The sequence below is a fragment of the Danio aesculapii genome, chromosome 7 (genome assembly GCF_903798145.1).
Source record: "Danio aesculapii chromosome 7, fDanAes4.1, whole genome shotgun sequence".
In the NCBI taxonomy this organism is placed as follows: domain Eukaryota; kingdom Metazoa; phylum Chordata; class Actinopteri; order Cypriniformes; family Danionidae; genus Danio; species Danio aesculapii.
The window spans coordinates 33,560,206-33,583,329 of record NC_079441.1 but is presented as its reverse complement, the minus strand read 5'-3'; the positions used below and the strand labels follow the sequence as shown (position 1 = coordinate 33,583,329).

Genomic DNA, 23,124 nt, shown 5'->3' with positions numbered 1-23,124 from the left:
CCTTGACTTTTACAAACCGCTGTATACCTTAAAAACGGTGATTGTCCCATGCCTAAAACAGACTTTATGCCTCTTTGGAGACCACTAAATAATTTTATAATCCATTTTTTTCCGACGACTCCCCGAGATTAGATAAGGGGCGCCATACTTAGCTACATTACCTGAGAGCTCTATAATGCTGGTCTCATTTTTAAATAAGAGCCTTATGTACATAAGAAATAAAAGCTGTGTTACATGTAAAAAACAACGTGAAAAAATATTGTTGTAATCTCACAAAGAAGTGTTGTGGCCAATCAAATGCTGCTGGGGGCATAGTAGTGATCCCATGTGGAGTGTTGCAGTCAGTGTTTGTTCAGATTGGCCTGTTTTTCAGCAAGATTTACATGAGAATGATGAAACGATTGAGTTTGAGGCTCACTGCATGCCGTTTCCATGTACTGAACTATTATTATTTAGCTACAGTGCTCAGCATAATTCAGTACACCCCATTTTGAAGATGAGTGTTTTTATCCATTTCTCAGTGAATATAGGCAATGTATTTTGCTGTATTTAAACAAAACCGATTTATTAAACAGAAATTTTATTAAAATAATATTTTAGTCACCAAACATATTTAGAAATTGAAAGATAAAACAATAAAATTCAAGCAAATTATTTCAAAAATGTTTCCCCTTTTTAAATTTGTATTAAATATTTTTCTATAACATATAAATTTGGGTGTACTCGTTTTTGGACCGTTATTGTAAGTTATTTTGTTAGATAAGCTCCAGATTTGGCTTCAGTACTGATTAATCTAATGTAAATGCACAAATAAAATGTTGTATAGCTTCCAATTAAAAATATGAATTTAAAAGAGAGATTTGCAAGAGGTGTACTTATATATGCTGAGCACTGTATGTTAGGTATATCCAGAGTTTCATTCAGTGTTGCTTTAGAGTTTATAGGCAGGTGTATCTGTGGGTTATTTATTGTCTTTTGATTTATCATTGTCAAATAGACAAGAAGAGATGAAAGAAAATTACAAAAAGAGCATCAGACGTTTATGATGCTTTTTTTTCCATCTTCAAAGCAGACTTCAGATTTTAGACAGCAAAGTTGAAATCTTGTCTGGCTAGCGTGCTTAAACACATCCCACATGTTTAAGAATTAGGTCAGTAGGTGGTCTTTTATGGCTCCTTAAACATGTTCAACCACAAGAGTGTCTACACTAAAAAAGTGAATTTGTAGACAATCACAAAGTTTCAGACCTTGTTTACACTTGTATTTAATGCAATTAAATTGACAAAACTATCCTAATGTCAGGTGTAAACAAGGCCAAACAGCCCCTTTGTTTTCTGTAGTTGCGCTCCGTCGCATATGTAACATGCTTCATCTGAATCCATTATATCTGCTCAGTGCATAATGGTGTGCAGGTACAAACAATTAGACGTTATGTGGATGGTGGACCTTACACAGGTCAAGAGGTTAAAAGAAGCTTGTGAAATGTGCATTACAGCATCATGAGCTGTCTAACGTTGCATCCAGAACACTTCACCTCTTCAGTTCTTTTGTGAGAAATCAGAAACCCGATTTGTGGGGAAACAGAGAAACCTGTGTGAGTGTGTCTATCAGTGATGTGTAAGTCAAGCTGCCATAACAGCAGGCTGTGGATTACAGCGTACAGTAGCCAGACAAACACCAGCAAAACAAAGTGACAGTGTTTACTGCTAGTGTTTGGACTGGGCTAATTCACAGTTCAGAGATCTACGAGGAATGCGGTGTAATACCCTACAAACCTTCGTGCCCGTTTTACTCTCTCTGGGTTCACCAAAATCAGCACACCTGTTGCTAGGAGACACAGAAGTTTTGAGCACGTCTATTATAGACTTTCCCAAATGTAAGTGTGTGTGTGAGAGCGAGATCACAATTGAACTCTTGAAACACAAAGGGCAGCGGAGTTTACATTTGCCGTAGGATCTGTTCACATGTTTTATTCGCAGCAAAAGTCACTTGTACCTTTCACCCAAGGCTTTTATGTGGATAAAAAGGTTCGGTGGAATCAACAAACATGGTGGAAAACAGGTTTATGAAAAATAAATTACCCTGCCTTTTTAAAAGCAAGAGGAAAGCAACTGTACTGTCCGCATCTATAAGCTATCACAGAGAAGGACATCCTAATGGCAGTTGTGCTAAAAGGTTAAAAGCAGAAATGCAAAGACTGTATTTTTGTCAAGATGATGCTTTTGAGTTTGGATTATGCTATTATAAACATGCCCATTTTAGAAAATTACACACGTCATACCTGACAGGCTGAAGAGACTCTAACCTTGCCCTTACAAGCCTGTAGTAGATGATCGGCCGGTCATGCACCATGCCGGGAACCTTCCTCCATTCTGGTTACCAGGTTAATTTCTGTGGTAAGGTTTTGCACTTTAAATATTTCCTCTGGCTCATTATATACGCATAACTCTGTAATGGTAAAACATTGCCGCAGTCATGTTTAACATGTTTTTGAGAAAATAAAACATGCCATTCAGGACCAGACAGAATTGCCCAACAAGTTGCTCATGCAGTATCATTTTGCAGCCATTTTGTACCTTAAAGGGTCATGAAACACCAAAACACATTTTTTGAGATGCTGACAGTCATTTATGTGTCCCACGCTGCTAAAAACACTATTAGGACACATATATATTTCTCCCATTCGCCATGCGGTATCAAACATTCCATTAAAACAACACTCTTCCAGCAGTTCCCCCAATATCTCATTTGTCACGGGGCATGCATGAAATGTTCCTGAATGAAAGTGAAAGTGCCAAACTGCAGTTATAGTCGACAAATTAATAATTTGGCAAATAATTTGATTACTTATGTCCATGTAAACATAGTCACTGTCTTTCTCCCCTGTGTCTGTGTGTTGGTTTCCCTTTGTGAAAATCAGCGTGTGCCCAAACTGAAACTTGCAAAATCTTCCCTCTTTCTCTCCCCCACACTCCCACCTCAACAGAGCTGGACTCACCCACTTTCCTGACTTTTTTCAAACTAGAGGTGTGAAAAAACCCTGCTGAGATGGGGGGTTTCGTGGCCCTTTAAGGCAAGGCAAGTGTATTTATGTAGCACCTCTAATACACAATGGTATTTCAAAGTGCGTTACATAAACAGGAATAAAAGAAATAACATACATATAAAAAAAATTAAAACAAAGAATAAAAATGTATTAAATGTGTTAAAACAGAAGAAATAAAGAGAATAAAAAGAAATAAATACATAACGTCTGAACACGTTTAGTAAAGGCACAGCTAAACAGCCTAATGTTGGAGCACATCTGATCATTTCTGGAAGCTGATTCCAGCAGCAGGAGGATGCAGTAGCTGATGGCGGATTCACCCTGCTTTGACTGAACTCTTGAAATTTCTAATTTACTTGATCTTAATGATCTGAGTGATCTGTTAGGTTTGCAAGACACCGTGCTGTTCAATAACTGACATATTGAATTAAAAGCATGGTATCACAGTGCCTCTTATGGATATTCATTCATTCATTTTCTTTTTGGCTTAGTCCCTTTTTTAATCAGGGATCGCCACAGCAGAATGAACCGCCAACTTATCCAGCATATGTTTTACAACGGATGCCCTTCCAACCGCAACCCAATACTGGGAAACACCCATACACTCTTGCATTCACACACATACTGTACACTATGGCCTTATTCAATTCACCTAAAGCGCATGTCTGGACTGTGGGGGAAATCGGAGCACCCGGAGGAAAACAAACACGGGGAGAACATGCAAACTCCACACTGAAATGCCAACTGACCCAGCCGTGGCTCGAACCAGCGACCTTCTTTCTGAGGCTATTGTGCTACCCACTGCGCCACCGTGACGCCCTCCAATGGATTTATCATCTGAAAAGTGTGGTAAAATGTACCCTGAGCAATCATATCTCAAGTTTTACAGAAATTAGTCACTTTTTTTTTGCGTGGGTTTCCTCTGGGTACTCCGGTTTCCCCCACAGTCCAAATGCAAGGTGAATTGAATAAACTAAATCGGTTGTAGTGTATGAGTGTGTGTGTGAATGTGGGAGTAAATGGATGTTTCCCAGTGCTGGAATACAGCTGGAAGGGCATCCGCTGTGTAAAACAAATGCTGGAATAAGTTGGCGGTTCATTCCGCTGTGGAGGCCTCTGATGAATAAAGGGACTAAGCCAAAGGAAAATGAATGAATGAATCTTAGAATTTTCCCAAGACAAGTCCACTTGTTTCTTCTTCAAACTACTTATTCAAGATGAGCTGAGACAACACAATTCTTGAGTTTTTTTGTTTTGTTTTTGGAGACAACTTATTTGTTTTATGTACTATCCACTTAAATTGGTTAACTTAATCGATTTGTGTTGGGACAACATGGTTGCGTTGTGTGGAACCCTGCATTTTTCACAGTGTAGAAATATGTGTTACTGGATATACTGAGTCAGGAGACAAATTTTGTGTGATATCTGTACACAAGTTTCATACATTTACACGTTACACTACACAGGTCATTTACTTGCTTAATGCTTAATTCTTACTTTGTTTACAAACTTAAAAAGACTCACAATCTTGGCTAACATCTATGGTAAACCAGAAAACTTTATATTCCTTCACTGAATCCTTTCACAGATGTATTAGCTTTAGTGTTTTGTGCGGCACGGCTTAGTATCCGATAACATCATTGTGAAAAACAAAGTGGCTGACCCTGGTGACCCTCAGACCTCACGGTGGGTGATTTGTCTGTGCTGATCAGAGATATTTGTGCACTATGTTAAAGTTTAGCTCTCAGATTGTTTTTCTGGGGAGTAGCCCTGTTGCCTGTATACCCTCATGAGTGCGCTGGTGTGTGTGTGTGTGTGTGGCTTTTGTTGTACAGTAGCCTAGGGCTGTATCTGATGTGGACTGAAAAGTGAAGAGTAGGACAAAGCACAGTGATAACAGAGGGGGTTAAAGAGGTAAACACAACGGTAAATGCTGTACTCACTACATGTGTGTTTAGGTCTTGATGTGTTTGTGTGAGAGTCTTGGCGCAGGTGTGTGTGTGTGTGTGAGAGAGAAAGGTATGTGTATTGACCTTATTTAAACAACTGGTTGCCCAGCCTCCTGAGTTCTGTGTGTGTGTGTGTGTAAACCTCTATTTATCCCTCTCTCACACACACATACTCGCGCGCACACACACACACACACACACACAGGCATATGTTGTGTAAATACTGCATCGGTGAACAGACCTCTCACTGTGTCCAATAAGCACAGAGTATGTCAGCACAAGTCCATGCTTCGGGGCCAGAGGCCAGTGTGTGTGTGCGCAATTGTTTTTTGTGTGACCTTGAGTCTCCTCCCCACCCCCTCGGGCTTGGGTTTATACACACACACACACGCTCACAGTCATACTCATGCATGCACACACACGCACCGGCTGGCCCTCACCATAGCAACCATAAAGCAACACAGGGAAACAACTTGCCAGCATTTGGTAGGAAGGAGAGAGAGATAGATGGAGAGATGGAGAAAGAAGGAGTGGAGACAGATTGAAGTGGAATAGGCGATGGAGACTTGAATCTCGAAAGCAAATTCAAGGTGTACAGGGTGTGTGAAGGCAGTTTAGGCACGATGAAACATGTAGCCTAAATCAGACTGTGGATAACTTACTACTTGACATCAAAACACGCTCGCCGGCCGCCGCACGTGACTTGTTGTATGTTATGCTCTTTTCAGACCACCCGATTCCCTGTTTCTTCCACCACTGCAATGAGAAACAGTTGGAATGAGACGTCTTTATTTAGTCCTCGATATGAAAGGCAACCCAGGGAGGCTATTTTTGCTCCTGCTAGCTTTATTCCAGCTATGGGACATGTGACTCTTCTTAATGTCAGCAGTTTAATATAACCAGTGTCAGGGAAGGGAGGTTACAGGAGTGCAGTGGTAGTCGTCTTGTGAATTTTCACACAAGCGCACTGTGGATTTGTTCAGGACTGCTTGCCGACGTGATGAGAGGATGAATGAGAGGATGTTTCCTGTGGCTGCTTGTGTCTGGAGAGATGCCACATCACCTCCGCGGCTCATTCTAGAGTCCTGCTTTTTAAGCTTGTTTGTTGTTGTCTCTTTCAGTTTTTTTTCCCTCGCAGCATGCAGTCGACTCTAAGCTGTTTTTTAGGATTAAAAGAAATGGGAATGGAGCATGAGTGTAGTCACTCTACAAAGTGTTGTCTACAAAACACTAATTATTTTCATTTTCTTGAAGAATGAGAAATTAATGTTCAAAGCCATTCCGTTCTTTAAGCACATGTAGACCCCAAAGGTTTTGTCTCTAAGGGTGTACTCACACTAGGCACGATTGTCCACTCTCACGCTCGACCCGCACTCACATTGCAATTTTTGCCTTCCGAGCCCAAGCATGTTGCAACTGTTCAGTAGGCATGGGATGAGAACCGTTTTCAAGGTATATCACGGTTTGGAAAATTTGAGCTTTTAAAACTGCCAAAATTTTCTGCTATACCGTTCCAACAGTATATACAAGAGTTATTATTATTATTATTATTATTATTATTATTATTATTATTATTATTATTATTTTAGGACAACAGTATCTCTAGCAGAAAATATATCCAATAATGGTGTTTTAAATTGTAAAGAATTCTGTTTTTGAACTAATGAAGAGAGAAAAAAGTTGTTTGTTCAGCAGACATGTTTATTGTTCCAAAATATTTTAAATGTTTCTTAAAATAAAATATATTGTTTAAAAGAGAAAAAAGGTTTTTGTTTTTTACCCAGAGATTTAACCGTGAAACCGTGAAATTTTTATCCAAGGTAATCATACTGTCAGAATCTTATACCAGCTTATGCCTACTGTTCAGTTTAACAGAATAGAAGCGCTCTTACTCTGTTCAATGGAGATTGCTTTAGTTATATTGTTTTTGATATGCAGTGACACACAGTCAAATATTTTGCTGAACAGATCCACCACTTTTGGTGCTCATACTGTAAATATCATGAAAGTCATCATGCTGCAGGTATTAGGAGGTTTGCTGAAAGTGCAACTGACAAGCAGCGAGAGGTTTGCGTCTTCAATATTCTACGAGAGTGTACCTTGATTGAAAAGTAAGAATGATTAATAAAGCCATATGAAGCAATCCCTATAAGTGTTTGACTGCATGTCACTGCATCCCAAACGACTTAAAATAATACAAAACAATATAACTAAAGCAATCTCCACTGTGCTGAGCGAGACCGCTTCTCTTCTCAGTCACATCATCGATGACAGAAGCGAGCTCAGGTTCGGAAGGCAAAATGCTGTGTGAGTGCAGGCCATCAGGAGAGAAGGGAGAGGGGACAATTGCGCTTTGGCAACTGTACCTAGTGTGAGTTCACACTAAAAGTGACATTACGTCTTCAGTTATGCGCTCTGGCACGCCTCTTCTAACCGGGCCACGGCTGGCCAACTGAACCATGCCTGGGCCCAATTCTTAGCACTTACACTTGTCAAACAAACCAGGAAATGGGAGTCAAAGGTGCCTGGGCATGGTTCGGATAGCCTAGTGTGAGTACACCCTAAGATTCTTGAAAACAACAACAAAATTCTAAACACTACAGCTGAGTACCAAATCAACATATTAGAATGATTGGTTGAGGATCATGTGATACTGAAAACAAATGATTCTGAAAATTCAACTTTGAATAAATTACATTTTAAAATATACATTTAAATAAAAAATATATTTAAAACTATTTTAAAAAATCACAATGTACTGTAAATAGGTTTAGCCATGGTGAGAAAAACAGACATTTATACTTTGAAACACTCCAGAAACACATTGAAACAGCACAGACAAAACTGAAAAAGAAGATCAGCTACTATTATTCTGGCCTAATGAAGGGAAAATCTCCTAAATGACAATTCCAGAATTAGGAAGAAGTGTAGAGGTTGTGCTGAATTCAGAAACAGACACTGATCCACTGGCCTTCTGTTACTCCACAAAGATGTGGCGCCTTGTATCTGCTCTAAATGTCTTGAAACTGAAGCCGTGGCAGCGCTGTGAAACTTAGCTGAGGCTGCAGCATGTTCATGGAATTTCCAAAAGTCATAAATGTACATGGCCTGATGTATCATCTTGTAAAGTAATTTTACATTCTACTGCATCATACAGACAATAAGAGCTTTGGGATGCGTCTGTTTTACTGCATTCCACATCAAAAAGAATCGATCTGGTAACCTTAAAGTTAATGATGTGAAATCAAAACTGTCACTGTTTAATCATACATGTTCCAGGTCATATTTTGCATGATAAATCAGTGCACTTTATTTAAAAGGGAAATGTTTTGATAAGTCATTAAAATGTAATCACTGGCTACATTATGTTATAGAGCGTCCAATGTAGTGTATTGAATATTTTGTTTTACTTTGGAATACATCATCATTTAGAAATAAATTTCTGCATGTGGCTTTGTGTTGATTTAAGGAGCCCCTATTGTGGGTTTTTGAAAATGACATTCCATGTAGTGTGTAACACAGCTCTAAGTGAAGTGAAATATCCAGCTACGGCTTAAATCTGACAGTGCATAGTGTTTCAAACTATTGATTCATATAAAAAAAGAGTCGACTCATAGTGGTTAGTATGAATCACCCTCAAAACAAGTTTTTAGCCGTTTCAGCGTGACGTGGCTATGAAACATAAGCCCCGCCCAGTATGTTGTTGGAGACCCATAAAACTGAAATATGACCTTTTTCAATGTATAATATGGGCTCTTTAAAGAGCCCCTATTTTGCATTATAAAAGGTCATAATTTAGCTTTGGTGGTCTCCCACAACAGGCGGATATGCATGCAAGCTCAAAAAACACTTTCACTCATCTAATGATATGCATTTGTTTTTACCTAATTATCCCAATGGCTCCCATATGATTCGTTCAGTTATTCATTTGTTCCCAAACCTTTCCTTAGCGTGAAGCTAATTGGCACTGATTGGACCAATGACCCAGTCTGTTTTGATTGGTCAGCTGCATTCAGCGCGAGACAAGAGAGAAATGACCAACACTGCTATGAAGTAGCAGAGAGTATGAGAGAGCTCAATGCAGGAATGCAATAAAACAACACCAGCATATTACTCTACTCTTAACGCTAATGCCAAGTAATAACAAAGACACACAAAAGTTTAACTATTTTGAAAATTAACTGCGCCCCGTGTGAGGAACAGCTGACAGTGGCCAATAGCAACAAACAGCAGAGGATCACGAGTTCAGAAACGCATTTAAACAGTTTAAGGAAAAAGCATGCGTCACGTTTTCAACATGGTTTTGGACACAATATGTGAAAAGCCCATAAAGATTTAACCTGAGAGATACAGTACAAGTTCTAATCTATAATAGACTTATAACACACAATTAAATACATATTTTGCAAACTACAGAAAATGAGGCAACAATTTTAATTACACTTACATGTTCTGATCCGGAGGAAGAAGAAACTGGTCCATATGAACTGTATGTAACAGTTACTGACAGTCCCTGTCAAAGTCCTATACACAATAGCCTCTGCTGCTCCTTCCTTTAATAGCAAACAGCCAGTGAATCCTGTGTTGCAGTGTAGGTTATTGTATCAAAATGGTGATGTACCGTATCGACACCAACGCGTTCAAGCAAAAGATCCAAACCCAACTCGACTCATTTATTCGACTCTGAGTCGGCCATTTCGCTAAAGAATCAATAGTTTAAACACAGTTTGCACTTTCAGATTTAAACCTCAGCTGGATGTTTTCATTCACTTAGTGCTGTGTTACACACTGCATGGAAGCTCATTTTCAAAAACCCATAGCAGGTGCTCTTTAAATCATAATGTATTAAAACAATAGAGGAAAGGTTTGATTATGTTGACTGATTTGCTTCAACAGTGCAAGATTAAGGTAAAATGATGATAATAAAAATAATAATTTTAAAATTGTAATTATATTTCATGTTTGTGCCAGTATTAAGTGTATTTCACTTGTGATTGAATTGACAAAAATGCATGTGAGCAATAGAAACTTCTCAAATGCTCAAAAACAATACAGACCCAAGCTTTTGAAAAGCAGTGTAAGTTGAGTAAGTGTAAGCTTGTTTTTGTTTGAACCTGACAGCCCATTTCACACAAACACACACGCAGCACATGATTGTTTTGTTTTTCTTGCACACACACAATGAAATTGAATTGTCCAGTAAGGTTTGGAGCATTACCGTAGGAGTATAGTAGACTCTCACCATTCAAATAAATCTTACAAGCTGGTGGTGTTGGCAGGGTCATGGTTCATTTCATTTGAGCCCTTCAACCTTTCCAGGTCTTTCAGAATAAACATGCCCTCTGCTTCTGAATCCCCCAGCGCCTCACTGTTTTGACAAAAACTACAGTATATTCAATCCTGACCTCTTTGCTGTCTGCTGAGGACTGTTCACCTCACCAAGTTCAGAAACATGAGCTCTTGATGAAGAAGAATTAAAGAGTGAAGAGTGGATCATAGTGCCCTATTTAAATTAGTGTCTGATGTTCCAGTGTGTAATTTTCAGGTCAAAAAGACCACTCAAATAATTTTTTTGAACTCTTTGAAACTGCCCCTTTAGACTTTGATCCAAATCATGCCGTTTTGGTGACTGTCGCTTTAAATTAAAATGAGATTGTGTTTTTTCTTATAGAGGGCGGAGCTACAAATGCCTATGTTTTAGCATAGCAGCATATTCAAAACAGGACTAATGTTATCTCTGAAAAACTGAAAATGCCAAAAGAAGCATCTTAGAAGAAGGTCATCTATAGAGACTCAAGTGTTCATTTGAGGATCCTAAAACTTTTCTTTTTTATTATTTTTTTATTTTTATTTATAATGTCTCTAATAGTGGATGGCTTCTTCTCGGCTTTCCCCCTCTGATGACATATACAAAGAGAGAATGTTCTTGAGACTGTTCTTATGAAGTGATAATAAATAGAATTCAGAACATTTTACCATTAGAGGCTGGATATATTCACACACGGTTACCGGACAACTGTTTAAACCCTTTATAAAAGTGAATTTTGCATAATAGAACCCTTTTAACTTTTTAAATTTTTTTTACGTACGGCATTTTTTAATTCTAATTTAGAAATATAGATTCTATTCAGAAATATAGTAACTTTACTGTAAGGGCCAGATGGTTTACATTAGAATGTTCATTATGGACAACCAATTTATAAGCAATTTATGGATAACTAATTTAAGTAATTATGGACAACCAATTTAAGCAGTTTATACAGAATTAAGTAGTTTCATGCTCATTTAAAATATATTCTGCTGTTCATTTACATTAGCACGTGAGTTATCGGAGTTAATAGTTAAATAAACAGGCTTATAAATATGTTATATGCAAAACGTCCTCAGCTATTGTCATAACAGAGTAAACCCACACAAGGTGATTAGGATGTGCATGAATGAATTCAAAGTAAGGTGAACATTTAAAACTGTTTGGTACAGTCACATCATTTATTACACTACTTTTTAGAACATCAATAATTATAGGGACATTGATTTAGGATGAAAATGTATTAACATGTGCTAGACTATAATATATTACATTGTACGAAACAATTTCTGGCAAGACAAATCAACACTATTATCGGCCTGCTGATACTAACGTCCACTAAGCAGACTCATTTTAACATGATTCCTAACTATAAAAGAGATGCCAGCAGATAGGTTTGTATGAAACAAGAAAGAGTGAGTCTGCGATATCCTGATGGCCTAATTAATTTATTGTCCAGAAAATATTGACTTGTGTTTTAATATTTTATTAGTCACCCAATGCAAAGCTTCTCTGAAGACAAACTACTTCAAGTACTTATTTATGGCACAACTGACCAATCAGATTTAAGTTTTCCAGAGAGCAAGATTAATGAATGATTCATGTTTTGGAAACTTTGTAAAGAAACATTGTTACCGTAAATATTTTTAAACAAAGCATGTCCTTTTGGATTAATCATTTCTTAGTCACACGTGCCTCCAAGTGTAATAAAACCACGCTGTCCCGGGAACTACCTGAACCATATCCCAGCACCATCGAAGTCTTCCTTTGTTCCTCGATTCTCTGTTCCCCACCGTCTGTTTCTTTTTCCTCTTCGCTCAAATATCTGGCTCTGTTCTTGAGGCCCATCACTTTATGCATGTTTTTCTCATTATTGTGTTGCTGTGGTTGGCTTGGACCTTCCGTTACCTGTGAGTGGGTAATCACTCTCTTTTTCTTCCTTCCTTCCTTCCTTTTTTTCGATTTAATTCCCAGTTTCTCTCTCATTGGTCAGTGTTTGCCAAGCGTAACATTTCAACAGTAGAGAGATTGTTAGGAGCCTGTGTGCTGAAAATGTATAACACCCACCCACACATGGACGTCAGTAGAAACGCTGCCCTTCGTTTGTGAACTCCTCACCTGTCTGGGAAGTGTATTGGCAGGTCAAACGTGTGTACTGACTCCTGGACGAGGCATTGCACTGCACCACTGGCTCCCGGTGTCTGACTGAGGTTTTCATCAGACACCCTGCTGTGCGCCACCAGGAGGGAAAACACTTCTGTGAAAGCTTTTTGTTCTTAAAAGAACTTCAATGACCTTACAGAGGGATGCATCGTATCTCATTATTCATGTTTTAATGGGTTTTTCACTTCCCTATTTCCGTTTTCAGTCGTTAAAAGTCTTGTTTATAGCAGCAGAAGTATATTGTTGTTCTGGGTTTTGTTTCGTTTTTTTCTTTTTCTCACCTTTCCACCCGCTCATTTAGTTCTTCCTTCAGTTCGTTTGCTGTTTTTTTCCCCCTCAACTTCTGCCTCAAAATGTGTTATGTTCCTGTCTGGATTTTAATTACCGGCCAAAGTTTTAGATTCGTTTTGGAAAAAATGGACTAATGTCTGATATTAATGCCTGTGGATGAAGACTTGGGAAGTAATTGCCCATATGCTGGGTCTTTTAGATGGAAACACACTGGGTAAAATGAGAGTGAAGTTAAATGGAGAATATGGCAATTTGACGTGATGTATGTTCAGTGCTTCCAGATGGACAGAGTTTAGGGCTGGGTGATTTGACCTTAAATCATAATCTCGACTTGATTAAGATTAACAATTATTTTATTTATTTATTTTATGTTTTTGCCTTCACAGTTCACTGACAAGTTTTGTACAGTAAATATGCTCACATATAACAAGTGAGAGATTTCTGAATGTAGGGTTCATTATTGATTTTAAAATAACTGAAGGAAACACACATCTACAATCTTTGACTATTTATTGAACATCAATGTAGAACAACTGAAATTAAAACACACAATGCCTATAACGAGGCTCTCCGCGCCGCACACCCTCGTCACCAACACTGTTGTTGTGACGTGTAGTTCATTTTTTGTGAGGTGCACAGGCATGCGAAGGCTGCGCCTGAATATAGTGTAATATCAGAACAATATAATAAGTGTAAATCATAATATAATAAGTATAAATTAGCCTTAACAGAGTGAGGTCACGTAAATCCACAAATGGTAGGGAAAGTAATTCTAAAAATTGACCTGGAAAAATTTGATCGATTGTAGGTTTTGAATGTCGATTTCGATTACTTTTCGATTAATCGTCCAGCCCTTACAGAGATAGTTAAAAATCTCTAGGTTTGACTATAGATTGATGTAAAAAAAGCATTTATGTTTTTTCTTTCTCTCTCTCTCTCTTTCTTAAAAAAAATAAATAAATAAATTTATTGGCTTTTGTATCATTGCAGATAATAAGCTCTGTAATAAAACTTCAAGGTAAATCCTATGTTGGGTGTTAGTGATGTCAAAGAATTAAATGAAATAAATGGGATGGAAAAAAAAAAATGTTTTATGGTTCATTGCTGCAGTTGTACACTTTTGGCTCTGTCTAATTGAAAACGAAATACGTCCTGTTTAAAAACGTTCTCTTTTTTGCTGATCATAGCAGATGATTTGTCATAATTGAAAACATGCTCAGCAGTAATTAACCTTTTAGTTATCTTCACAGAAATAAAAACTAATCATGAATCATCTCTCTGCTTTTTTAAACAGCTTCTTGGCTACAACGAGAAGCCAGTGAACTTGCAGATGTTCATCGGGACAGCGGATGACCGTTATTTGAGGCCACATGCTTTCTACCAGGTTCACCGGATCACAGGAAAAACCGTGGCTACGGCAAGCCAGGAAATAATCATCACCAGCACAAAGGTTCTCGAGATTCCTCTCCTTCCTGAAAACAATATGTCTGCCAGGTACCTGCCAACAACTTTTCACTTCTACGTCAGTCTTGATTCTCTCACACAGACACACACATTCACATTTGTTTTTCTTACATGATGGGGACTTTCCTTTTGACGTCTTTTATTTTAATTCTGGCTTTAAAAATAACATGATCTAATTTATACACAAACTTACTTATCCCTACCTAATGGTCACAGAATCCTTTTTTCATTATTAGAAATAAATTATGTAGTGTAGAATAATAACATTACAGTCCTCATGCGGACTATTGGCTGCATTCCACAATGTCTTGGTGATTTTAGTTATACTTTCACTGGTCACTTTATTAGGTACACCTGTCCAACTGCTCGTTAATGCAAATTTCTAATCAGCCAGTCACATGGAAGCAACTCATTGAATTTAGGCATGTAGACATGATCAAGACGATCTGCTGCAGCTCAAATGGAGCATCAGAATGGGGAAGAAAGATGATTTAAGTGACTTTGAACGTGTCGTGGTTGTTGGTGCCTGACTGGTCTGAGTATTTCAGAAACTGCTAATCTACTGAGATTTTCACACTCAACCATCTCTAGAGTTTACAGAGAATGGTCCAGTGTATATATTGAAACTGGTGTAAATATCCAGTTCTCTGGGCGCAAAAGCCTTGTTGATGCCAGAGGTCAGAGTAGAATGGCCACACTGATTCGAGCTGTTAGAAAGGCAACAGTGACTCAAATAGCCACTCGTTACACTCGAGGTGTGTAGAAGAGCATCTCTAAACACAAAACACGTCCAACCTTGAGGCAGATGGGCTACAGCAGCAGAAGACCACACCGGGTGCCACTCATGTCAGCCAAGAACAGGAAACTGAGGCTACAATTCACACAGGTTTACCAAAATTGGACAATAAAAGATTGAAAAAACATTGCTTCGATCTCTGCTGCAACATTCATATGCTTTGGCATCAACAACATGAAAACATGAATCCATTCTGTCTTGTATCAATGGTTCAGGCTGATGGTGGTGGTGTAATGGTGTGGGAGATATTGTTGCTGACCATATCCATCCCTTTATAACCACAGTGTACCCATCTTCTGATGGCTACCTCCAGCTTAATAACCGCCTTGTCATAAAGCGTGAATTATCTCAGACTGGTTTGTTGAACATGACAATGAGTTCACTGTACTCAAATGGCCTCCACAGTCACCAGAACTCAATCCAATCAAGCACCTTTGGGATGTGGTGGAGCAGGAGATTCTTATCATGGATGTGCAGTCGACAAATCTGCAGCAGCTGCTTGATGCTATCATGTCAATATAGAGCAAAGTCTCTGTGAAATATTTCCAGTACCTTGTTCAATCTATGCAACGAATGATTAAGGTAGTTCTGAAGGCAAAAGAGCGTCCTACCCGGTACTAGTAATGTGTACCTAATAAAGTGGCCGGTGAGTGTGTATCTTCATTATGTAGTGAATCACACAAACTCTACAACTATTTTCAAGATGACCTATGATAATATTCACAATGCCTTATCTTTAAACGTATTACTGCATTTGGAGTAAAACATTAATTGACCCTTAGAACATCACCTTATTTTATATGTACTTAATATGTTTTAGATTTCAACATATTTTTAATAGAAATGTATTCATTTATTTCTGTGATGACAACTGATTTTTCAGCATCATTAAATCATGGTCTTTAGAAATGTTTCTAATATGCTAATTTGATGACCAAGAAACATTTCTTATTGTTGATGTTAAAAAAAAGTTGTGCTGAAATTGAAGCAGTCATTGCTGCTGTAGCAAGTTAGCGCATTCTTTCTGAATAAAAGTATTCAAATACAAATACACATCTTCATTTACTAGTGATCATTTATTAACTCCAAGAAAAGAATATAAATCTAAAAATAACTTGGATGAACTTTGAGGGTGGATTATGGAAATGCTATGAATACTCCTTCCTGACGTTTCCCCTTTCTGATGTTTCTACTGTGTTTGTCAGTATTGATTGTGCTGGAATCCTGAAGTTGAGGAACTCTGACATCGAGCTGAGAAAAGGAGAGACTGATATTGGACGGAAAAACACTCGGGTGCGCGTGGTGTTCCGGGTTCACATCCCACAACCCAATGGAAAAGTGGTCTCACTGCAGTCTGCATCAATTCCAGTGGAGTGCTGTAGGTCTTATACATGACACACAGAAGTAGAAAAAGTACAGTTAAAAATATGTTTGACTTAAATATCATTTGTATTTGTGATGAAATAGCTCAGCGCTCAGCACAGGAGTTACCTCAGGTGGAGAAGGCCAGTATTAGCAGCTGTTCAGTGAGTGGAAGAGAGGAAATGCTCATCACTGGCTCCAACTTTTTCCCTGAGTCAAAGGTCATTTTTCTGGAGAAAGGTCCAGGTAAGAATTGCTGAATTAGATGAGATTTTAGCTACTTTTTCCCTTTTCTCTATGGATTTTTGTTTGTCATATGGCTCTCTGGATTAACGTAGACTAACAATGTTAAATACACAACGATGTTCCATTCAGGTTACCTTTTAACGAAAATCTCTGAATAAATACTTATGGGTCGTAGACAATCTGTGTAATCTTAATTTCTCACTCATTCAAGCAGAACAGAGACCCTCCTACCATATGTTTCAGTGAAATTTCAATAAATTTGCTACGTCCTCCTAATGCTTTTGAAAATAGACAGTGGGCAAGCTAAAGGGGTGAGTGTTGCTTGGGAAGGGAGACATTTAAAGCAACGACAACATGCATTTGCGTTTAATTTATGCATCACACAGTATTACAATCTTTATGAAATGAATATTATGTTATCACAAATTGTTAAATAAATGATCTTTTGTTTAATAAATGCTTTGAAATGAGGATATTTATACGTCAGTTGTGGGTGATGACCGCATGGTGCAACTTTCCGCCCGAGAGAGCCTGAGAGACACTGTTTGGATTATCTTTGTGCAGTGATGATGTTTATATTCATAAAAGATCATGAATTTAGGTCAAGGAAATTCGCATAAATATAATGTTTTCAAATTTTAAATTGTTATGCTGTAATAAAATAAACATGATATAAAAATAAAACTATTGTAAAGTTATTTAATTTCAAACTTTCAGAATAAGTTATTAAATATAAGTTTAACTTCAAGTTAAACACAATAATAGTATATTCTGACATTGTTTTTTAATAAGACTTAAAGCAATGTCCATTTTTGCTGGGGAATTGACGTTTTGCGCCCTGTATGGAACACTATTTTAGTCATGTACGGAACTCCGTTAACACCTATCAGGTGGGCAGTACTTTTTCTCAAAAACTACTGGTCCAAAAGACATCAATCAAAATTTGAATTGTACAATAGGTATTCACCCAGAAAATAATCACTCAAACATGCTTATCTGGTTTTTAATGACAGAAGAGTGGTCATTTTAGTGTGCTGAATAGCGAAAAGTGTACAGAACATGATTAGTCTGCTTTACAATTTTATGCATTTTTTTGTATGCTACTATGTAACTTGCAAACCATTTCATTTTAACCATGCAAGTTACTACCAAATGTTTTTATATAAAAAATGTAAGAAAATTATTTAAAAATTTAAAATAATTACAATTAATTATTAAATAAATTAAATGAAAATGTAATAAAATAATAAGATTATCTTTCATTTTTAATTGTTTTAATTATTAAACAAGTCTTTAATTTATTATTTGTTGTCCAAGGCAAAAAAAAAAATTGCATATCACATTTTCAGGAATTCAGATTTTTTTAATCCTCTTAAACATGCTGTGACTTATATTCCAAAGTGTGTTGTAAAATGCAGTCAACACCAAGCAATTAAAACATTTGCAAACTGCAGGCTAATTTGTATTGGTGTTGAATGACAGACATGTGAGTATTTGTAAAACATTTCTTACAAGCTGCTAGTTTCAGCTTGGCTTTAAAGCTTTTTCTTTTCTGTTTGTTTTATATTTAAATTGTTCCTTGCCTTGTCTGCCCTCAACACCATTTAATTTAAATAGTTTGTAGTGAGGTGGGGGAATTACATTTGTTTATAATGTTTGTCAGCAGCTTGTAGGCATTCATCTATTTTACATTATTTCTGAATGAAATGATACATCTTGTGACTTAACTCTTCTTTGTGGTTTTGACTTATAGTCAGGTACACTTTTTTAATACAGTAGTGTCAGTTTCATATCTCCCCAGTAGTCTTTTTCTTCTCACATATTTTTTCCTCACTTTATTAATAATTTAAAGTCAAATCAATATTTGACATTTATTTATTTATGAATTTGGTAAGTAGCTGTGTACTAAACTGGATAATGTCCAGTCAGCAGGTCATTGTATTAAAATTAACCCCTTTCAGGGTGATATTGGATCCCTCCACTTGTGTTTGGCTAGTACTAATTCCTTTTAGCAGGTTGCTGCAAGCACAGTTGAGAATGCACTCTAAATGTAATCATCCTTCACCCTGAGCAAATACTGCCTCCTCACCTGTCTTAGCCTCAAGGGTCACAGTTCTAACTGCACGAATCTCTCTCTTAGTGAAGCTCACCCTGCTTTAAAAACAACATGATCAGGTGGTTTATAGTTAAAAGTGCTAAAACTGGAGCGATGGGTAAAATGTGAGGGAGTGTCGATTTCTCACTTCTCATTTGAGTATGGAATTTGATTTTTGCTCGTCAAACCAAAGTGATTTATCTTCGCTTTATCAGCGTCTTGACCTCCCACGATTTCCCTCTTCCTGTGGGGACACAATGTGTTTATGTGCCCGTGTGTGTGTGTGTGTGTGTGAGTGCAATTCAGCATGAACACACCTACACACACACACAAGCAATACTGCACTCACTCTGTATATGCATATAGACATCTACACAAATGCACTCTGCGCACACCTACAACCACACTACACTCCACACTACACTAAGCCCATAATAACATGCACACATATACAGGAGCATTGTGCACACAAATACACACCCTTGTAGCCTTATGTGTATTTATACTTGCCAATTTCTCTACCCTTACGATCTCTATGCACACACACACACGCACACACACACACACACGCACACACACACGCACACACACACACACACACACACACACACACAGAGGCTAGATTTATGGTTGGCCATATATTGTTGTGTCACTGATGTTCTGCAGCTCACCTGTGGTCCTCAGCATCTGCTGTATGGATGACTCAGAGGTCGGCTCATTGCTGATTGCTCACTGGATACAAGACAAAGCAACTAAATGCATACTGTGTGTGCCGGACATTTTCTTTACCTAAAATAAAATAACTATTATTTATCACACTGAAGCCTGTTTATATAATGCCTTTTAAACACATTATTATTGTATTATTGTATTGTGGTCCTTAATATCACACATTATATTATGTCAAGTACAACTAAAGCTGTAGAACGTAAAATCAGATAAAATAGCAGTAAATTCCAAGATTAATTCTTCTTATACAGGCTGTAACAGAATGCTGGCAACCAGAAATCTGCTGCAATACATTCAGATTTTGAGAACAATAAACTTTCTGGGCGGCGTCACGGTGGCGATCGCCTCACAGCAAGATGGTTGCTGGTTCGAACCCCGGCTGGGTCAGTTGGCATTTCTGTGTGGAGTTTGCATGTTCTGGAGTTTGCCCCGTGTTTGAGTGGGTTTCCTCCTGGTGCTCTGGGTTTCCCCACAGTCCAAAGACATGCGGTATAGATGAATTGAATAAGCTAGATTGGTCGTAGTATACAGTATGTGTTTGAATGCGGGAGTGTATGAGTGTTTCCCAGTGTTGGGTTGTGGCTGGAAGGGCATCCACTGCGTAAAACATGTGCTGGATAAGTTGGCGATTCATTCCACTGTGGTTAATACTTCCACTCCTGATTAATAAAGGGACTAAAAGAAAATGATTGAATGAAGGAACTTTCAGGAATAATTGAATATTGACTATTTGAATATTCAGGAATATTGTGGCATAATTAGTTAACTCATTTTATTGAAATTATTGAAATTCTTTCGTTTTGGCCGTTGCATTAATATGCTTTAAAATTAACTTCTCAGTCAGGGTAAATTAACTTTAATTAACATCTCCATGTCATGGAATATTTGATTACCTTTATTATTAATTTATTCTTATGGATTAAATAATCGCTTCACAACAAGAAGGTTGCTAATTTGAGTGCTAGCTGTACCAGGAGATCTTTCTGTGTGGAGTTTGTATGTTCTCCTCATGTCTGTGTGGGTTTCCTCCAGGTGCTCCAGTTTTCCCCATAGTAAAAGGGATGTGGTATCCATGAAATGGATAAACTAAATTGGCCATTGTGTGTGAATGGGAGAGTGTGTGAGTGTTAAGGATTGTACTCTCAGTTCTGGGTTGTGGCTGGAAGGGCGCCTGTAAAACAATACACCAGAGTAGCTGTTGGTTCATTCCTCTGTGGTGACCCCTGATAAAGCAGGGTGTAAGCTGAAGGAAAGTGAGTGAGTGATTAAATAATCGTATTATTTTACCTCTATGAATATCCTGCATCATTGGTTGAGACAGTTGTTTTGGACCCGTTTTACAAACACTGTTATGATGCATTTAATGGTCATCTGCATCTTAAATCCTGGAAAGTTTTTAATATTTCTATATATATATATTTTTTTTAAATGAACATTTTCGTGTTTTTATGTATGTATTCCATCATTCTTCCATCAATTTGCAAAAAACAAATGACCACTTACGTGAGGTGTTTGAAATGCAGCGTGTATTGGCAGGATAGTATTGACGTTGTTCTCTTTTCTGGCTACCGTTATCAATCTCACAGAATTTATACTTTTTTTTTTTTTTTTCTGAAGGTCCTGATAACACCGTTGTGGCATTTTTCTTTAATTATTTCAGCAAATAGGATTGTAAAAAATTATTTGTTTTACTCTCCCATTCACTTCGCTCTAAGTTTACCCAACTATGATGACTTCCGCTACTGAGAAACACAGAAATGTGAAAAGAGTCCATTCTTTTTCTTTTTAACTTGTAAGCGGTTCAAACTGTAGTTCTGCCGAGCGACTAAAAAGTTATCAGTATGATGATAAAAAACTACATTTCTAGTCAAACCATTCTTCTGCAATCTTATACCAAAAACGGAAATAAGAGCAGTATTAATAGCTTAAAATATGGGAGAGCGTTGCTATTTTGTGATTGTATTGTATTGCAATATGGAGCAATGAAGTGTTGATGTTAAATTAAAAGTAATTCACAAATACTTGAAAATCTAATGATTTAATGACAATAATTCCCTTTGTTTACAACTGAATTAAGTACAAATAACTGTATAAAATGATAAAATATGAAATCATAAAAACATAAGATAATAATTTCACCCAGCTTAAATGTAAAAATAAAGTTACCAGAGGTAGAAGAAGAGACAGAGGGAGGAAGAGACAAAGAAAGCAGGTAGGCCTCAAAAAAAGCCTAAGAGCAGTAGCGCTAGAGAAGATAGACTCCAGAGGAGGAGAGGAGCAGATTAAGAAAGTGCAGAGCCGGAAAAGAGAGACCAGGAAAAAGAGGCAGAGCAAAGTTTACCACCTATTTTGTCTCATTCTTGACCATGTGAAAAAACCCAAATACTGAGACATTCAAACTGACCAATCAACATGTGACCACATCGTAAAACCCCCAATGTCCACACACCAGGCCATGATCTAATCAGTATCTGCCTTTGGAATTTGTGCGAGCCTTCTTTGGTGAAAAAAGACATGTTTTGCCATATAAACAAATGCATATGATAATTTAGCCTCTTACAAACTATTACAACTGTTTGTTTTTTAAATGAGTGAAATGCAGTGTGAACAGCCCCTAGAAATTAATGGCTTCATTAAAGCTCAACGTCATTCAAAATACCCACTTCTAGTCAGTTTTGAATGTATATGCAGTTTGGAATATTGCTAGTTATATCTACTCCAGATGACTACAGGTCTGCTGTCGTAGGTTATTTTTTTTGTTCTCTCCAGTTCAACACACCGGGCTGCCATGTTGCTGTCAGACTGAAGCCTTAGCTTTCAGGCACTTTCTAGAGGCTTTATTAGACTGACTTTTTGGGGTTAGACTGTGTCAAGAACCCGAACAGCGCTCTGTCTGTATGGGTTTTTTTTGTTGTTGTTGATCCTTTGAGTCTCACTGTGAGCTGAAATAGACCTTTTACACACTGAACAGAGCCCTCAGAGACACTCTGTTATCTCCAGCAAACAGCCTCTCTTTTTTATGTATATTTTTTTCACTCTTGCTTTCTTACTCTTAATAAATAATGTTGGAAATCCTTTTTTTTTTCCAGTATCACTTGTATGCTCTTGTTGAAATAGTTCGATAAGGAACGCTTCACTTTCTTTGGTTCGTTTTCTCTCTTTCTATTGCAAATTTTTTCCGTCACTTAAGGACACATAGTTTGTAGGTAATGAAACGCAAGTTAAGACCAGCCTCGGATGAAGAAAATGAATGAAAGGCATTCTGGGAATACGAGTCTTGGCCTGCCTTCGGTGTGCATCTGATTGTGTGTGTGTGTCTAGTTTGAGACAATGAGACACTGACTCACTCAACAGGAGTTTACATGTGAACACACAGGGCTGTTCTAATACAACAAACTGACTCAGAGAGAGAGAGAGAGAGACACCCTTTGGAACTTACCTTTCCTCTAATTGGCTCCCTGTGAAGCGGCAAACCCTCAAGGCAACCTGTGTGGTGGTAACCCGTGCTTTTGTTGCACTGTAGAAAAATGGAAAGTCCTGAGATGCTAGAACAAGCTGGATGGAAATTTGGCGCTCACATCTGGCCTTGAGTAGCTCAGTTCATTTCTTTTGGTGCAGGAGCTCATTAAACGGTGTCTGCGTGATTTATGGGAGTTGTGTTTGATTGAAATTGAA

At 37.7% G+C, this 23,124-nt stretch overlaps 1 protein-coding gene across 2 annotated transcripts in view; it reads left to right on the top strand.

Moving 5' to 3' along the window:
- nfatc3a (nuclear factor of activated T cells 3a) overlaps positions 1 to 23,124 on the top strand; it is a 110,709-nt gene that overhangs the window by 44,729 nt on the left and 42,856 nt on the right. For both annotated transcript variants that reach the window (XM_056461760.1, XM_056461761.1), the window contains exons 4-6: positions 14,052 to 14,251; positions 16,223 to 16,395; positions 16,485 to 16,625. In XM_056461760.1, the coding sequence (XP_056317735.1) occupies positions 14,052 to 14,251; positions 16,223 to 16,395; positions 16,485 to 16,625 (514 nt within the window). The remainder of the gene's footprint in view (positions 1 to 14,051; positions 14,252 to 16,222; positions 16,396 to 16,484; positions 16,626 to 23,124) is intronic.